Genomic DNA, 15,580 nt, shown 5'->3' with positions numbered 1-15,580 from the left:
TAATGAATCCCTGCGCAGAAGCTGCCCGTGACAAAGCGCTGCTACCGTCGCAAACAGCGTAGTTCATGGTCAATACCCGACAACGATGTTCGGGCCGCCACCACTTCGTCCCCTCCGCACCAATATCCGAACCCCACCTTACAGGACCCATGTCTCTCGCAGAGGACTGCAGGACGAAGATCCCATTGCTTCAGGTATGTGTCCTGGGATTTTGGGGCTGTATCTATTCTAAACAGCTCCTCTTCGTCCCGCTCGACGGCTATTGCGGCAGTTAGCTTGTCAAGATCGATTTGCATAAAGAGCCGGGCTGCCTCTGTGTTGAAAGCATACGTCCGACAGGGATTGCACCGGAAAGTTACCAAGCGTCTTCTTCTCACCTCAGGCCAGAAATCTCTGAGCAGCTTACAAAATGCGCGGCAAGATCACGTTAGAAGACCATTTCAATCTACCCGAATTCGCGGAGAAGGCGAAATGGTGGGCCAGTCTGTTCGCTGTCGATGCCGACAAGCACGTTCGCGAGATCAGTGACGTGGGCAAGATCAGATTGGACTATGCCAACGAATATGGAGTCGGCTACCACATCCTGAGCTACACGGCGCCGGGAATTCAGGACATGGCTGACCCAAAGGAAGCCATCTCGCTGGCAAGACAGGTCAACGACTATATCTATGAGCAGATCAAAGACAAGTCCGACAGATTTGGTTCGTTTGCGACGCTGTCCATGCACGACCCATCCGAGGCAGCGGCGGAATTGAGACGCTGCGTTGAACAGTACGGCTTCAAGGGCGCATTGGTCAATGACGTCCAGATAGCCTCGGACGGGAAGTCCCTGATATTTTATGATCAGCCTGAGTGGGATGTGTTCTGGCAGACTTGTGTCGAACTCGACGTCCCCTTCTACCTTCATCCCAAACAGCCCACGGGTGTGGTGTATGATACTTTGTGGGCTGATCGCAAATGGTTGGTCGGTCCTCCTCTCAGCTTTGCACAGGGTGTGAGCCTGCATCTGCTGGGCATGGTTGTCAATGGGGTCTTTGACAGAAACCCCAAACTCCAAGTGGTGATCGGACATCTGGGAGAGCATATTCCTTTTGATCTGTGGCGGATCAACCATTGGTTTGAGGATGTCAAGAAGCCGTTGGGATTGAAGGAGACGTGTAAGAGGACCATCCGGGAGTACTTTCGTGACAACATCTGGATCACAACCTCGGGGCACTTTTCGACGTCGACCCTGAAGTACTGCATCGAAGAACTCGGCGGCGCAGATCGAATCATGTTCTCGACCGACTATCCTTTCGAATGTTATAAGGATGCTTGTACCTGGTTTGATGGATTGAAATTGGAAGATGGCCAGAAGGAGGCGATTGGGCGGGAGAATGCACTTCGATTGTTCAAACTCAAAGATGTAGCGTAAGTTCCATGCCAGGGCTATGTTTGCATCAATCGGTATTGATCTCATTCGCGACGAACCTTGCCATATTCAAGAGAAGCCTGCTGTAGTCGTGGAATGTGGATAGAAGAGTCAGAGCAATGTTGTTTTGACTGCGATTCAGCCTGAGGAGAAGATGAGCACGGAGGATCGGACTTTAAAAATTGAGGCTAACCTTCACTCGTATCTTGGTGACCATTTAGTCCTTAGTTCTCGGACTTCCTGCGACACCTCTCGATGTTCGCGACCTATAGTTCATCCGAGTTCGCAATATACAGTTCATCCGTGTTCGCCATGTACCGTTAATCCGTGTCCCGATTCAAAGAAAGGATATAAGGTAAGGTAGGTAATCCATGGCAGTAAGTCAGTATGCCTCTGTCAGTCATAGAACTCTTCAGCGTTCTTCATCATGGTCCAACTCAACATCGTCCGCACTCATAACACCGTCATTTACCAAATCAACATACTGTTGCAGTCTTCGCCGGGGCTACCTCTGGGCTTGGAGAGGCCACCCTCCGCTCTCTAGCATCCGCTCATGGCAACCGAGGCAAGGGACTTCGGGTTTACGTCGTTGGCAGAAAGAAGGCGTCATTCGATAGAGTCGTGACAGGTTGCAAGCGAATCTGTCCTGCGGGCAAGTTCTGTTTCATCCAGGCCACGGATCTGGCTCTGCTTCAAGGTGTGGACAAGGCTTGCGCTGAAATCACAAAGCAAGAGCATGGAAATGCAACAGGGGAGCCTGCCAGGGTTGATCTGCTATGTATGAGTCAAGGTGCTTTTGACTTCTCTCCAAATCAGGTAACGAATGGCAACTTGTTTTCCGATGATGAAGGCGAAGGCTTACTCACATTGCGATTGCAGATACCAAGGAGGGAATTGAATTCCGCTATTCCCTGCTCTACTATTCCCGCATGAAACTCATCGTCAATCTCATGCCACTACTCCAGGCTTCTCCGCGTTCCGCACACGTCATCTCGGTCTTTGGTGCCGGGGGGGAAGGGAAGTTGTACTTGGACGACCTGTCCTTGCGTGACCCAAAGCATCACGGTCTGGCAGTGACTCGATCTCATGTTGCATATCTGCACACGTTCTTCATGGAATACCTTGCCGCTCCGAAACCAGGACTACTTAGCTTGGTGCACGTCTTCCCTGGTCTTGTGATGACACCGGCCTTCAAAAACCCAGGGGTTCCAATATGATTTAAGGCCATTTTCACACTCTTCAGCCCCATAATCAGACTGCTCACGACCCCTCTCGCAGAAGTCGGGGATCGTATATTATTCCTTGCATCTCCTGACAGGTTTCCAGCTCAGCAGATGACGGGAGGCAGCCTCAAAAGCAGCGCCCCTGCAGTGCCAGGACCAAAAGTGGACATGATCACCGGATCCGATGGTGTTCTGGGCAGCGGAGCATACGCCGTTGACATCAAAGGCAATCCGGTCAGGAACGAGCAGTCGTATAAGAATTACGGAGAGCAAGGGGTGGGTGAGAAGCTTGTGGCTTATACAATGAAGGCCTTGGAGGATATCAAGGCTGGCAAGGTTTTTCAAGATTAGTCACCATCGAGCCATCTACTGGACGAGGCTGAGTGACGAGGCTGAGAGTTTCCTTGGCATATTTGTAGACTTTACATTTTTGGCGCAATCAATCATGCTGCATCATAGCTGGCGTTCCCAAATCCACTACACTAAGGGTATTCAGTGACAAACACACCTCAACATGGCTGACGAAGAGCCCCTTGAGGAGGGTGTCCAGACCGGATTCCCACACTCTCCCTCCTCCTTCGATGCCGATCCCAGAGTGTCATTTTCGAAACTAGACAATAAATTCATTCTCGAGACCGAAGAGGGCAATGAGTTCGAATGGGACACTGCCCTGAGAAGATGGATACCAGTGGTAGGCAATGCAACATGATTCCGAGGACCCTAAACAGAGAAACCGCCCTCTTTCGCAACATGCTCTTCGGAGTTGAGGACTCATTCTAACGTGCTGGATATCGTTTCTTCGTATAGCTGGATCAGTCACTACTGGAACAACAAGGCGAAATCTACAAGGTTGCAGGTGTCGACGAAAACGCGAGTACGACGCAAAAGAAGAAGCGAAAACAGCCGAACGACGCTGAGGTGAGTCCAAAGAATTGCGAATGCGCGCAGCGAACTAATTGTGTTCCAGGCTGGTCAGAAGCCCAAGAAGCCTCGAGTCAACACCGCCATCTATATCACCTCGATACCCCTCGACGCCGACCAAGAAGAAATCCAGCAGGTATTTTCCAAGTGTGGCGTCATTGCGGAAGAGATCGATTCGGGGAAACCACGAATAAGGATGTACGAAGATGACAAGGGACAATTCAAAGGCGATGCTCTGGTGGTGTACTTCAGACCCGAATCTGTCGATCTGGCCATCCAGATGATGGACGATTCAGATTTCCGACTCGGAACGGAAGGGCCTATGGGCAAAATGAGAGTGCAAGCGGCAGATTTTTCATACAAAAGTCAGCAAGAGGCGCCTCCCAAGACAAACAAGAGGGACCAGAAGAAAATTATCAAAAGAACGCAGAAGATGATGGGGTGAGCCTAGTGCGTCGACTATACCGGTGCATACTGACATGGTGCAGGAAATTGACCGATTGGGACGATGATGACCCTCAGGCGCTGCCGGACACCAGTTCACGGTGGGACAAGGTCGTTATCCTGAAGCACATGTTCACACTCGAAGAGCTGGAGGTAAGCGGACATCTGGTGCCGGTTGAGGATGATCTGACACCACACAGGAGGATCCAGCCGCGATGCTCGAGATCAAGGAAGATATACGGGAAGAATGCGCTAAACTCGGACCAGTCACCAATGTTGTGCTTTTCGACAAGGAAAAAGACGGCGTTGCGAGCGTACGCTTTTCCAACGCTGAAGCAGCAGCAGCCTGTGTTAGGGTAAGTTATAATCCTCGCTGGTCGATTGGCTTCTAACGTCGGGCAGCTCATGAACGGACGCTGGTTCGATGAGAGACAACTGGAAGCATATATCTCGACCGGCAACGAGCGGTTCAAGAAGTCGAGTGATAAGCACGCCGGAGATGATGACGAAGATGAGGAAGAAGGCGGACGGCTCGACAAATTCGGGTCATGGCTGGAGCAGGAAGGATGATGTCGTCCTCTGCATTGGCTGTATAATGAATATCTCGCGTCGTGTATTGGCGCTGCAATGATCTTCAGCTATAATAGCCTATAGGACAAAAGATGGATGTTGATGCTGTAGAAATTTTCTTCATCTGTATGCAGCTTGGAATTTTTTTTTTTCGCTCGCTGTCGCATGATCGTTCTGGCTCGCTGGCCAGTCATTCATTTTTCTCCGCAAAGTTTTTTATTGTATGCAAGGTACGGGGACAAGACGAGACGAGACTCGTGGGAGACTCTCACAATTCTGTGGACTAAGGCTTTATTAGTATGTCAATGATAAGCTGAGGGTCCGTCCTTATCGTGAACTCCACTTCAATATTTTTCCGTCAAAAGCTCTCATGCAAAACAGTCATCGTTCAACTTCCATTGTGTGTCTTGTCCTGCGACGTATCTTCTGGTCTTCCGTCGGTTTGCATCTGGATTCAAAACTTTTGCTCCTTTATAACATTAACTGGATATCTTAATAGTGAGTCTACGAATCCCATCATTCTGGGTTTATCTCTTTTACCTATTCTTTGGCACTTCTTCAATTCCACCATACTGACTACTGACTCTCACTTCATCAGAAACGCAAATATGCCTGAGAAACAACGAGTCTGTCTGGCCTACAGTGGCGGTCTCGATACTTCGGTGAGTAACGTGGTTTACCTCTGCTTCACCTCTTCTAGCAGCTGGGACAATGATTGCGAATGCAAGGATGTCGTGGAACGGGAACAGCTTCTTTGGCTGCTTCGAATAGCCTCCAGTTTCCTAGATTGTCCTGTGGTCGTCTGCTTGTTGCGATCACCGCCCCTTCGGCTACTTCTCTTGACCAATACTAACATCGAATAGTGTATTTTGGCCTGGCTTCTTGAGAAGGGCTACGACGTTGTCTGCTTCTTGGCTAATATTGGCCAGTAAGTGTTCTCTCTTGTCGGGCATCTTGCGCGCATTTACTGACCCGTCTCAGGGAAGAGGATTTCGAAGCAGCGCGGGAAAAGGCTCTGAAGATCGGAGCCAAAGCATTCTACTGCGTTGACGTTGTCGACGAATTCGTAAAAGAGCTGTGCTTCCCGGCTATCCAATGTGAGTTGCTTGATACTCCAGGATTGCACCAAATGAACCTATACTGATACCATTTTGATAATAGGTAACGCCAGTTATGAAAATGGTAAGAACATATCCCTGTGAGCAAATGTGGAATACCTGCGAGGTGGTCCTGCACAAGACATATCTGGAGCGTCCTCACTCCATGATGTGGTCTCGCCCCTCGAATAGGACGTCTTTCTGCTTTGGCTGTTCTTGGCCTACTATCTGCAATACCAGTCGGCCTCATCTATCTTTGCCTCTCCGCCTCGGCTCGTTGACTGACGGTCTTGAATTTCGGCTGACAACATACCACAGTCTACCTGCTCGGCACATCTCTGGCTCGTCCTGTCATCGCTCGCGCCCAGGTTGAAATTGCTCAGAAGGAAGGATGCCAATTCATCTCCCACGGTTGCACCGGGAAAGGCAACGATCAAGTCCGTTTCGAGTTGGCCTTTTACGCTCTGCAACCATCCATTCAAGTCATAGCACCTTGGAGAATTCCCGAATTTTACGAACGCTTCAAGGGCCGAAATGACCTTCTCGAGTATGCAGCTCAACAAGGAATTCCCGTCAGCCAGACCAAATCCAAGCCATGGTCCATGGACGAGAACTTGGCACACTGCAGCTACGAAGCCGGCATTCTTGAAGACCCGGACACCACGCCGCCGAGCGATATGTGGAAGTTGACAGCAGATCCGATCCTCTCTGCAGCAAACGAGCCCGAAGATGTCACAATCAAGTTCGAAAAGGGTGTCCCAGTCTCGCTCACGAGCTCGTCAACCGGAACCAAGACAAGCCCAACAGAACTCTTCCTTGCCGCCAACGCATTGGCTCGCAAGCACGGTGTCGGCCGCATCGACATTGTGGAGAACCGCTTCATTGGCCTGAAATCTCGCGGTTGCTACGAAACTCCCGGCCTGACGGTGCTGCGAAACGCGCACATCGACCTTGAAGGTCTCACTTTGGACCGCGAAGTCCGCGCCCTGAGAGACCAGTTCGTCACCATCGGCTATTCCCGAGTCCTCTATAATGGACTGTACTTCTCGCCGGAGCGGGAGTTCCTCGAGGCCTCGATCAAGGAGTCTCAGAAGAGCGTCAACGGCCAGGTCCGCCTGCGACTGTACAAGGGCAATTGCATCGTGCTCGGACGGTCCAGCGAGACGGAGAAATTGTACGACGCCAGTGAGAGCTCGATGGACGAGATCGGTGATTTCGAGCCCTCTGAGACGGGCGGCTTCATCAAGGTTCAGGCCATCCGACTCAAGAAGTACGGCCAGATGAAGGCGGAGAAGGGCGAGAGGCTGTAAGCTGAGGGATTTGCGATCATCAATCGACGAGGACCGACCTCGCACACTTTCGAGTCAAAAAGGTTGATCAATCTGCCTCGTGAAATCGTCAATGGGACGGAATGGGCGGATCAGTCATGAAAGGGAGAGAGAATGCAGACGGCAAGGATGTGTCTCTGAGGAAACATCACAGAATTAGGGGAGAGATAGGCATTCAAGTCCAAAGCAGCGGTTGGATCTCGCAGCAACGGAAGAATCCTGCACAGCTAGAGTTTGAACTGCGGGATTTAAAATGCAATGAATCATTGGTCTTTTTCTGAATGCTTGATTGAGAGAGTTATTTCCTGGACTTTGTTCTGCAGAGAAGAATAACTCGGGTTCAAACCAGTGCAATATAAGCAAAGCAGTACCGAGTCCCTGGATGAAATTGAGGTCTAAGATGGTCAAAAGAGAACATGCTGATAGAAATATATTGTGGTATCATAGAAGTGGGCACCTGGAAATGCTTTACAAGCCATATCGTTGCCACATCGCAACGCCGACGATGCTGGTCGTCTGCAGGAAAAAGCAAAAGCACATAACACCGTTGCACCTCACTCCTGCTGAATAATTTCATCCTCGCTAGAGTTCGTCAAACTGAGATAAGCCGTCCAGGCAATCCCAATTGTGCTCACAAATGGAATTTGGAACTGCAAAGGCATGACACGAAAGTTGATAAGCTGTACCGCAGGCCAAAGGATCCAGTTGGCTCTCAGTGTCGGGAGGTAGACATCCTGGAATTTTCTGGAGATTTCTCTCTTTCCACCTCCTTCAGCGACCGTCATGAAGGTGAAGAAGCATGATAGACCAAATGGAGCAAATACCAACTGATCCATCGCCATTCTTTTCAATGCGGGGACTGTTCCACTCTTGGGGGTGATTGGAAACCATTTTGTGAGTCGCCCAAACCACAAGAATTGAAGCGGCGTCATGATGAAACCATATGACATGAATCTCGTCAATCGTTCGAAGTCGAAAGGCCGTGGCCCGGTATGCCGAGGAGAGAGTTGGGGAGATAGCCTTGCGGGCTTCTCATTGAGGTCTTCCAATTCGACACCGGAGGAGATGAAGGAGCTAGGGTCGCTGGTAGGGAGGATGGCTTGCCTTGATCGGAAGGCTGTTATTGTCTGTGCCGTAGTGTCTGCAATGCCACCGAGGACCTGTTTTTCCATCAGCATGCTCCCCACCATCTTTTCATGTTTCACGTACGGCATTGGTGATCATCGTAGTCAGGACCGGCTTCTGAGCATAGTAGGAATTGAACTTGGCTATGAGTCGCGCGGCCATGGCTAGTTCGATGAAGAGGATTATTGCGTGAAGCAGAGGCTGCGAGAATAAAAGTCAGCGCTCCGTTGTCTCGGATACAGATCCGTCGAATTGATTTTGTGTCAGGTAGGGAGCAGCTTACAATTCTGCCATAGATGTATTGACCATTCAGCCAGGCCAAGGACTTCCTTCTCGATGTTTCAAGCATGTTGAAGAGAAGAGAGAAGAGAGAGAAGATGCAATCAATACGGGGACAGTTATGAGGTCAATGATAATCACGGTGTGTGGATGTCGGTGACGCCAGGTTCCAGTCTTAGTCGCAGGCGACACAGGGAGGCAGGCGGCGGTTGTATCGCTTCCAACGCGGTGCAAAGAGCGACAACACTTTGAAACCTGTAGATTCGTATGCTCGTGTAGGCTTGGCCCAACAAGAATCGTTAGAGATAGGCGAGTCTTACGGGAGTATACAAGGAGGAAGAGAACGGCTGGGAGGGCTGAAGGCCAGAACGTGAGAGGCTGCGCCTTGCAGATCGTCAGCGGATGGATGCTCCAACAAACCCGATGGTGCCGCCAGTTCCAATAAAGCATTGATGCCCGTGAATAGTAGTCTATCCAGGGCAATACTCATAGCAGGCAGCTGGGTTGGATGTATACAAGAATCTTGATGCTTTCACCATTTCGAATGTAGCAGCATAGTCTTTCTGTCCTCTATCGAGACCGATCAAGTGGTTGGCGGTATCCATGTGTGAAAAGACCTCAGTCGGCAGGCTCATAACAATACACGCAGCTGGAAATCCAATCATGCCACACTTGCATACCACGAGATTTTCCCTGCAATGCTCATATAAAGAGAAGAAACGCATGAGGTGCGGGATGTTTGATGAGAAGGCATTACCAGACACATGCTCACTAACAGTTGCTGCTGCTGCACTCACCACAAGGAAGAGAGCCTGCTCAAAGCTACCTCGAAGGCTCGCTACGTCAATTGATTGCACCCCGCCGAGCCCACCCAGTGATCGCCCGTTATTCCCGACCCCTCTAACGGTTTATTTTCTTCTCTACTGTGGTAAACTCGAGAGCTCAATTGATATTCCACATACTCACAATTCCATTTGCAATCCTATTCTTACCCTGGATATCCTCCCAAGATGTCTCTGTCAAACAAGCTCGCCATCACCGACTGCGACCTCAAGGACAAGCGAGTCTTGATCCGAGTAGGTTCTTGCGTTGAGATTCCTTTCGTCCTCAACTGACCATGCTCCAGGTCGACTTCAACGTTCCACTCGACGCGGACAAGAATGTCACAAATAATCAGAGAATAGTCGGAGCCCTCCCTACCATCAAATATGCTGTCGACCACGGTGCCAAAGCCGTCATCCTTATGTCCCATCTCGGTCGTCCCGATGGAAAGAAGAACCCCAAGTACAGTCTGAAACCTGTGGTGCCGGAGCTCGAGAAGCTACTAGGAAAGACCGTCATCTTCACTGATGACTGTGTCGGACCCGAGGTGGAAGAGACGGTCAACAAGGCTAGTGGTGGCCAGGTCATCCTTCTCGAGAACCTGCGTTTCCATGCCGAAGAGGAGGGCAGCAGCAAAGATGCAGACGGCAAAAAGGTCAAGGCTGACAAGGCCGATATTGAGAAATTCCGCAAAGGCTTGACTGTCCTTGGAGACATCTACATCAACGACGCCTTTGGAACTGCCCACCGTGCACACAGCTCTATGGTCGGAGTCAACCTACCACAAAAAGCTTCCGGGTTCCTGATGAAGAAGGAGCTCGACTATTTTGCTCAAGCACTCGAGAACCCCAAGCGACCTTTCCTCGCCATCCTTGGCGGTGCCAAAGTTTCCGACAAGATCCAATTAATCGATAACTTGCTAGACAAGGTCAACAGCTTGATCATCTGCGGTGGTATGGCATTTACCTTCAAGAAGACCCTAGAAGGTGTCAAGATCGGCAACAGCTTGTTCGACCAGGCCGGCAGCGAGAAATGCGCCGAGCTTGTTGAAAAGGCAAAGAAGAACAACGTCAAGATCATCCTGCCGATGGACTACATCACAGCCGACAAGTTTGACAAAGATGCACAGACTGGAACGGCCACTGATTCGGAAGGCATACCAGATGGCTGGATGGGCCTTGACTGTGGTGAAGAGAGTATCAAACTGTATAAGCAAGCCATCGATGACGCCCAGACTATCCTGTGGAACGGTCCTCCTGGTGTCTTTGAGTTTGAGAAATTTGCCAATGGCACCAGAAAGACCATGGATGCAGCAGTGGCAGCAGCTCAGAGCGGCAAGATAGTCATCATTGGTGGAGGTGATACTGCGACTGTTGCGGCCAAGTATGGAGTCGAAGACAAGCTCAGTCATGTGTCGACCGGTGGTGGTGCCAGCTTGGAGCTTCTTGAAGGTAAAGATTTGCCTGGTGTGGTCGCATTGTCCAGTAAGTAGATCGCGGTCCTTGCATGATCACACGAGCACGCTTTGGTTAGGTTGATAATGGCCGCTTCTCGAAACCAAATATATGATGGAAACGAGAACAAACAGCCTTGAGTGTATGATATTCTTTCTCTTCTGAGATGCGCAAGCATCGAACCGAGTGAATTTATTCCTTTTCTCTAGCTCCTCTATGACCCCGAACGCCAGGCAGTGCAATGTTTCGCTCATCCAGCCGACGCAGTTCTTATGATTTCGTGGCTTCGACCTTTTTCAACTCCTCCCTACCGCCTCGTTAGAGGTATTCTTAGGAGTAGAACGATTTTTCATACTTCAATTGTTTACTGAAATCTTCATTCTCATCGTCATCGTCCCAGCTTTCCTCCCATAGGTGCGTTGATCCACCATGTACTTCGGTGTCTTCTTGTGACCAATCTGTGCACCAGAGTCAGTATATCTCGAACGCCTCCTTTAGCAAAGAGTATCCGGACCTTCGACAGGGAAGTCTTCGAATTCATCATCCTCTTCCAGCATTGCGGGTGGCTGATTTGACGCTGTCTTGGATGTTTGTGCGGCATCTGCCTCATTCTTCTGTGTTGGCTGCATCTTCGCAAGGCCTGCGCCTGCTCCGGAACCCGAAGACGACATATTGGAACCTAGTATCGTGAGTGAAGGTCGGAGATGAGCTGCGTATTAGGACGGTGGACGGATGCGGCTGAAAACGCAAGGTCACTAGATCGAGGTTATGCGGCGAGGCGGCAAGGATTCTAAGATGTGGCAGGGTGTTAAGAAGTATCTCTAATCACAGAAGCAATCAACCGGTACAATTGCTGCGGTCGTTGGAAGGATGGCTTAGTGGCCGTGGCACGGACTTCCACGGACTCAAGGTGATAGATTATCCGTACTCCGAGACAAGGATGAAAGAAATGGAAATGCGAGCCAGGCGTCCACACAGTCCCGCCCTCGCCGCCTCAGCTACGAACCTCCAATGAACATCACAGTTCCCTTGATGACGAACTGCTCTCAAAACCCTCAATATCCAGAGTGTTGCATTGAAACGAGCTCCTTCAGCTTACAGTAGAGTCGAGCAGAGTCTGTACTTTTCAGCTACAACTGCCCTCGATCTCCTGCCTTTTATTTCATCCCGACCATCCGTCATTGACGTTCGCCCTTTTCACTAAACGCCTCCATCACCACGCACGTGCTTTCGACATGTTCGGTTAGATTTCGCAGCGTACCCAAATACCACTCTCCTACGCAGTCACTGGTCATTGAAGGCCAAGTTCCATGACCCAGTGTACGACAACATGCATAGAGTAGGAAGGTGGCTCGATCGTGGCTGGTCTACTGCCAATGCCTCGACTAGGAGCCTGGGCTCTTTGGAAGAATCCCAGAATCTGGAGACAGCTCTCCGAGCTGTAGAATTGATCTTGAATGATGATATCGCGGGTGCAGAAAGAGGTCTTGCAGATGGCAACTCCTCATTTCACAAGCTTGCACAAGGCACACTCGCTTTCATGAAGGCCGCCTTGGGGTTTGAGCAAGAGGTCATGAAGGAGGCGTCCGATACCCTTGCCGACGCCGAATCCAGTGCTTCGTCAAGCTATAACAAGGCCCAGCATGATACTCGAGTATTCAATTCGAACATCTACGACAAAGGGTCAGAATTTGCATTATGTCAGGCAGAAGCACAAATCATGTCTGCTGTTGTGGCTGTGCTCAACGAGAGTCTTACAGAGTCCATACGGGGATTCTACAAGCTCAGAAAGGCGTACATGACGCTCGAAGGCCTTGTGCAGATGGAAATGGCCTATATCAAAGCACGCGGCGTGAGGAGTTTAGCTGAATCGAGGGCTCAGTCCACCGAGAGTCTGCATTCGGCCACTTCTGCAAAGTCGAGTCTCTCCGGCCTGGGTCAGACAGAGGCGACCTCGAACACGAAACCCCGAGATCCGATTAACCCCGGACAACCAGCTCAGCCTTCAGGTCTACGACACACCGAGGTTGCCAATTCTGCGGATGATGACTCCGACGATGACGAGTTTCACGAAGTGGACGACATTCATGAGCATAACCGCGTGACAGAAGGCTATACTGGTCATCTGGAGGTGGTCGAAGAGTCTGAGGATATGACCGAGCTCGACCACCGCATCGAGCGCCTGAACCTCAGTCACCATACCGATGAATTGCACGCAGAGGGATTGATGAGACCTCCACCACCAACAACACTCGGTATGCTTACCGCAGATGCCGACTCTGACATCTTCTCCAATTCTCTCGATGTCTTCATCCATTCCGGCACGAACCTCATGTCTGGTATTTTATCGCTTCTGATATCAATCATTCCTCCAGCGTTCAGCAAGCTTTTGTACATTATTGGCTTCCGAGGCGATCGAGAGCGGGGCATTCGTATGCTCTGGCAAGCAAGCAAATTTGCCAATATCAACGGGGGCATGGCCAGCTTGGTTCTCTTTGGTTGGTACAACGGAATCGTGGGCTTCTGCGATATCATCTCGGACTCAGATCCCTCTGATCCAGATGATGTAGAGGGCTATCCTGGGGCGAGGTTGGGGGCTCTGCTTGCTGATATGCGCCAGAGGTATCCGCAGAGTCATTTATGGCTTGTGGAAGAAGCAAGAATGGCAGCCTCCCACAGAAAGCTGGAGAGGGCGCTGGACATCCTGTCGCAGCCAGGGAAGAGCCAACTCAAGCAGATCGAGGCTCTCCACATGTTCGAAAAGAGTCTCTGCGCAATGAATGCACACAGGTACCAACTATGCGCGTCATCCTTTCTTGCTTGTGTCGACCTCAACGCGTGGTCACGGGGCTTGTACTATTACATCGCGGGTGCTGCACATCTAAGCCTGTATCGGTATGACAAGTCTTTGACGAAAGAAGAGGCGCAAAAGCATGCCAAAATAGCCGAGGAATATTTCAAGACCGCACCCACAAAGGTTGGCAAGAAGAAGATGATGGGCCGACAACTCCCGTTCGATGTGTTTGTTGTCCGCAAGATGGCCAAATGGGAGGAACGTGCGACCAGGTTCAACTGCAGCTTCATTGATGCTGTTGGTGTTAGTCCTCTAGAAGAAATGATTTTCCTGTGGGGTGGATACAAGAAGATGGACGAAGCCAAACTGCAACGATCGCTCAATAACCTCGTCTGGTCGGAGACTTTACCACGGTGGGAAAGAGAGGATATAGACGAACAAGCCATCCTTGCAGTACTGAAAGCTGTTATTCTGCGAAATCTCCGCCGACACGACGAGTCCAAAGAAGTCTTGCAGCTGCACGTCTTACTCCGCAATCCCCTTGAGTTCAAAGGTCAAAACAAGGACGACTGGGTTGCTCCTACGGCGCATCATGAGATGGCTGTAAATCTTTGGATGCAGAGAACTGGCTACAGGGCGTCTCATGGAAGTGAGCCCACCACTGGCGGGGGTGAGAAGACACCTTCCGTTGATCTGGTCCAAGACGCCAAATTGGTCCAAGAATGCAAATCACATCTGGAGAGAGCAAAAGGTTGGGAGAAATACGAACTTGACGCAAGGTTGGGCATGAAAATAACAGCTGCTCTCAACGCAGTCAAGAATTGGGAACAAAAGCATGGGAACAACGCGAAATGATCGACACCTACTTTCTTCGTCACAGGCACAGCACATAGTGAGCATTCCTATTTTTGCAGGGACGTATCAACCCTGGTATTTCTGGCATCCCGGTTATGGCTCATCAGAAAAGTTACAAAATTCCTTCACACTGCAGACGGCTGCGAAGCTGTCGAGAGAACCGCCCAAGGACATCTGGGAGCATGATCCGAAGCCATTACTTTCGCTCCAGTTTGAGTGCTAGAAAATGGGTACCCTCCAGTGGTGTCTCATAGTATGCAGGGATATCCACAAACCCGAACAATCGATACATTTTGAGCGCAGTCACCATAGTCGGCAGGGTATCCAGCCTCATCTCAGCGTACCCAAGTTGTGTTGCAACGGCAATGATCTCGGAAGCCAATGCTTTTCCAACACCTGTCCCTCGTCCTGACGGCGTGACATACAGCCGCTTCATCTCGCAAATCTGAGTGTCGGCGTCTGGGGAAGGGAGAGGACGCAGTCCGACACAGCCAATGGCCAGTCCATCCGAGTTCCGAGCGAGCAACAATTCTCCATTGGGCGGGGAATACTTTCCTGGCATATTGGCCATTTCTGTATCGAAATTCTGAAACGCCAAGTCGAAGCCGAGAGATTCTGCATAGGCGTAGAATAGAGATATCGTGTCTTTTAGATCGGCAGGGTCACGCACGGGGACGATGGTAAATGCCGGTCGGGCCATGAGCGGAGACTTTTTGGATGGATATGAAAATTTTGATAGACTGCTCGATAGACCTGTTTCTGGACTTCCTCAAGAGTAAGGGACGCCGACACCGGGTCGGGACTGAGAGATTCCTTTTTCTATGCAGGCGTTCAGCGATGATCCCCCCCTGTCTTTTCACTGAGGTTGCGAAGTCGCGTATGAGTCACTGCTGGACAACCGCGGGCTAGAATGTCCGGAGAGATATGTCCAACTCCGGAGCCTTCGCGGTAAGCCCTCCAAGACAGCGAGATACTTCCTCGAGAGACATTCCCTAATGTAACATAGAGTCTCCGTATTTCATCTTGCTTTTGACAAGTGACCCGACCACGCCCGACTTCCAGCTGAGTGGTTCTCCATGGCAGGAAGCGAGGGACATGGTAAAGGTAAAACTGTCGTTATTTCCAGAGTATGTGCCTATTCTCCAAGCGAGCCTCGCGAAAGATGAGCCGTATTTTGTTCTGCTGCATTTGCTAGCTACCTAGTCATGCATGCATGCGTGCCCTGAGCCAGGCTGGAGATGGAGCTGAAGACATCGG

At 50.6% G+C, this 15,580-nt stretch overlaps 9 protein-coding genes across 10 annotated transcripts; 6 read left to right on the top strand and 3 right to left on the bottom strand.

The window, feature by feature from the left end:
* Nucleotides 1-409: 409 nt before the first annotated feature.
* On the top strand, nucleotides 410-1,520 carry PV05_07758 (uncharacterized protein; the record flags this gene model as incomplete). The annotated part of the gene is made up of 1 exon (XM_013457219.1): nucleotides 410-1,520. One exon carries the CDS (start codon nucleotides 410-412, stop codon nucleotides 1,412-1,414), a length of 1,005 nt encoding a protein of 334 aa, XP_013312673.1. The 3' UTR covers nucleotides 1,415-1,520.
* Nucleotides 1,521-2,745: 1,225 nt separating this feature from the next.
* On the top strand, nucleotides 2,746-2,985 carry PV05_07757 (uncharacterized protein; the record flags this gene model as incomplete). The annotated part of the gene is made up of 1 exon (XM_013457218.1): nucleotides 2,746-2,985. The coding sequence occupies one exon, from the start codon at nucleotides 2,746-2,748 to the stop codon at nucleotides 2,983-2,985; it is 240 nt and encodes a 79-aa protein (XP_013312672.1).
* A 116-nt stretch (nucleotides 2,986-3,101) lies between these two features.
* Nucleotides 3,102-4,678, top strand: PV05_07756 (uncharacterized protein). Its single transcript, XM_013457217.1, has 6 exons — nucleotides 3,102-3,325; nucleotides 3,442-3,552; nucleotides 3,602-3,996; nucleotides 4,044-4,152; nucleotides 4,200-4,355; nucleotides 4,402-4,678. Exons 1-6 carry the CDS (start codon nucleotides 3,149-3,151, stop codon nucleotides 4,567-4,569), a joined length of 1,116 nt encoding a protein of 371 aa, XP_013312671.1. The 5' UTR covers nucleotides 3,102-3,148; the 3' UTR covers nucleotides 4,570-4,678.
* Nucleotides 4,679-4,870: 192 nt separating this feature from the next.
* Nucleotides 4,871-7,433, top strand: PV05_07755 (argininosuccinate synthase). The gene is made up of 6 exons (XM_013457216.1): nucleotides 4,871-5,067; nucleotides 5,168-5,231; nucleotides 5,433-5,497; nucleotides 5,551-5,666; nucleotides 5,731-5,751; nucleotides 5,985-7,433. Exons 2-6 carry the CDS (start codon nucleotides 5,178-5,180, stop codon nucleotides 6,974-6,976), a joined length of 1,248 nt encoding a protein of 415 aa, XP_013312670.1. The 5' UTR covers nucleotides 4,871-5,067; nucleotides 5,168-5,177; the 3' UTR covers nucleotides 6,977-7,433.
* On the bottom strand, nucleotides 7,349-9,125 carry PV05_07754. 2 transcript variants are annotated; one of them, XM_013457215.1, is made up of 3 exons: nucleotides 8,403-9,125; nucleotides 8,204-8,320; nucleotides 7,349-8,154 (listed from the first exon to the last, which is right to left on the bottom strand). In XM_013457215.1, exons 1-3 carry the CDS (start codon nucleotides 8,466-8,468, stop codon nucleotides 7,549-7,551), a joined length of 789 nt encoding a protein of 262 aa, XP_013312669.1. In that variant the 5' UTR covers nucleotides 8,469-9,125; the 3' UTR covers nucleotides 7,349-7,548. The 2 variants fall into 2 exon arrangements, with proteins under 2 accessions (XP_013312669.1, XP_013312668.1); XM_013457214.1 differs by having other exon boundaries at nucleotides 7,349-8,320.
* Nucleotides 9,126-9,135: 10 nt separating this feature from the next.
* On the top strand, nucleotides 9,136-10,886 carry PV05_07753 (phosphoglycerate kinase). Its single transcript, XM_013457213.1, has 2 exons — nucleotides 9,136-9,474; nucleotides 9,525-10,886. Exons 1-2 carry the CDS (start codon nucleotides 9,409-9,411, stop codon nucleotides 10,710-10,712), a joined length of 1,254 nt encoding a protein of 417 aa, XP_013312667.1. The 5' UTR covers nucleotides 9,136-9,408; the 3' UTR covers nucleotides 10,713-10,886.
* Nucleotides 10,653-11,574, bottom strand: PV05_07752 (uncharacterized protein). Its single transcript, XM_013457212.1, has 3 exons — nucleotides 11,189-11,574; nucleotides 11,030-11,132; nucleotides 10,653-10,981 (listed from the first exon to the last, which is right to left on the bottom strand). The coding sequence occupies exons 1-3, from the start codon at nucleotides 11,343-11,345 to the stop codon at nucleotides 10,945-10,947; spliced, it is 297 nt and encodes a 98-aa protein (XP_013312666.1). The 5' UTR covers nucleotides 11,346-11,574; the 3' UTR covers nucleotides 10,653-10,944.
* An 86-nt stretch (nucleotides 11,575-11,660) lies between these two features.
* Nucleotides 11,661-15,184, top strand: PV05_07751 (uncharacterized protein). Its single transcript, XM_013457211.1, has one exon. It carries the CDS (start codon nucleotides 12,005-12,007, stop codon nucleotides 14,321-14,323), a length of 2,319 nt encoding a protein of 772 aa, XP_013312665.1. The 5' UTR covers nucleotides 11,661-12,004; the 3' UTR covers nucleotides 14,324-15,184.
* Nucleotides 14,346-15,459, bottom strand: PV05_07750 (uncharacterized protein). Its single transcript, XM_013457210.1, has one exon. The coding sequence runs from the start codon at nucleotides 15,021-15,023 to the stop codon at nucleotides 14,520-14,522; it is 504 nt and encodes a 167-aa protein (XP_013312664.1). The 5' UTR covers nucleotides 15,024-15,459; the 3' UTR covers nucleotides 14,346-14,519.
* Between the last annotated feature and the right edge of the window lie 121 nt (nucleotides 15,460-15,580).

This window comes from Exophiala xenobiotica (assembly GCF_000835505.1).
Source record: "Exophiala xenobiotica strain CBS 118157 unplaced genomic scaffold supercont1.5, whole genome shotgun sequence".
In the NCBI taxonomy this organism is placed as follows: domain Eukaryota; kingdom Fungi; phylum Ascomycota; class Eurotiomycetes; order Chaetothyriales; family Herpotrichiellaceae; genus Exophiala; species Exophiala xenobiotica.
This window is presented reverse-complemented; position numbering and strand designations above follow the sequence as displayed.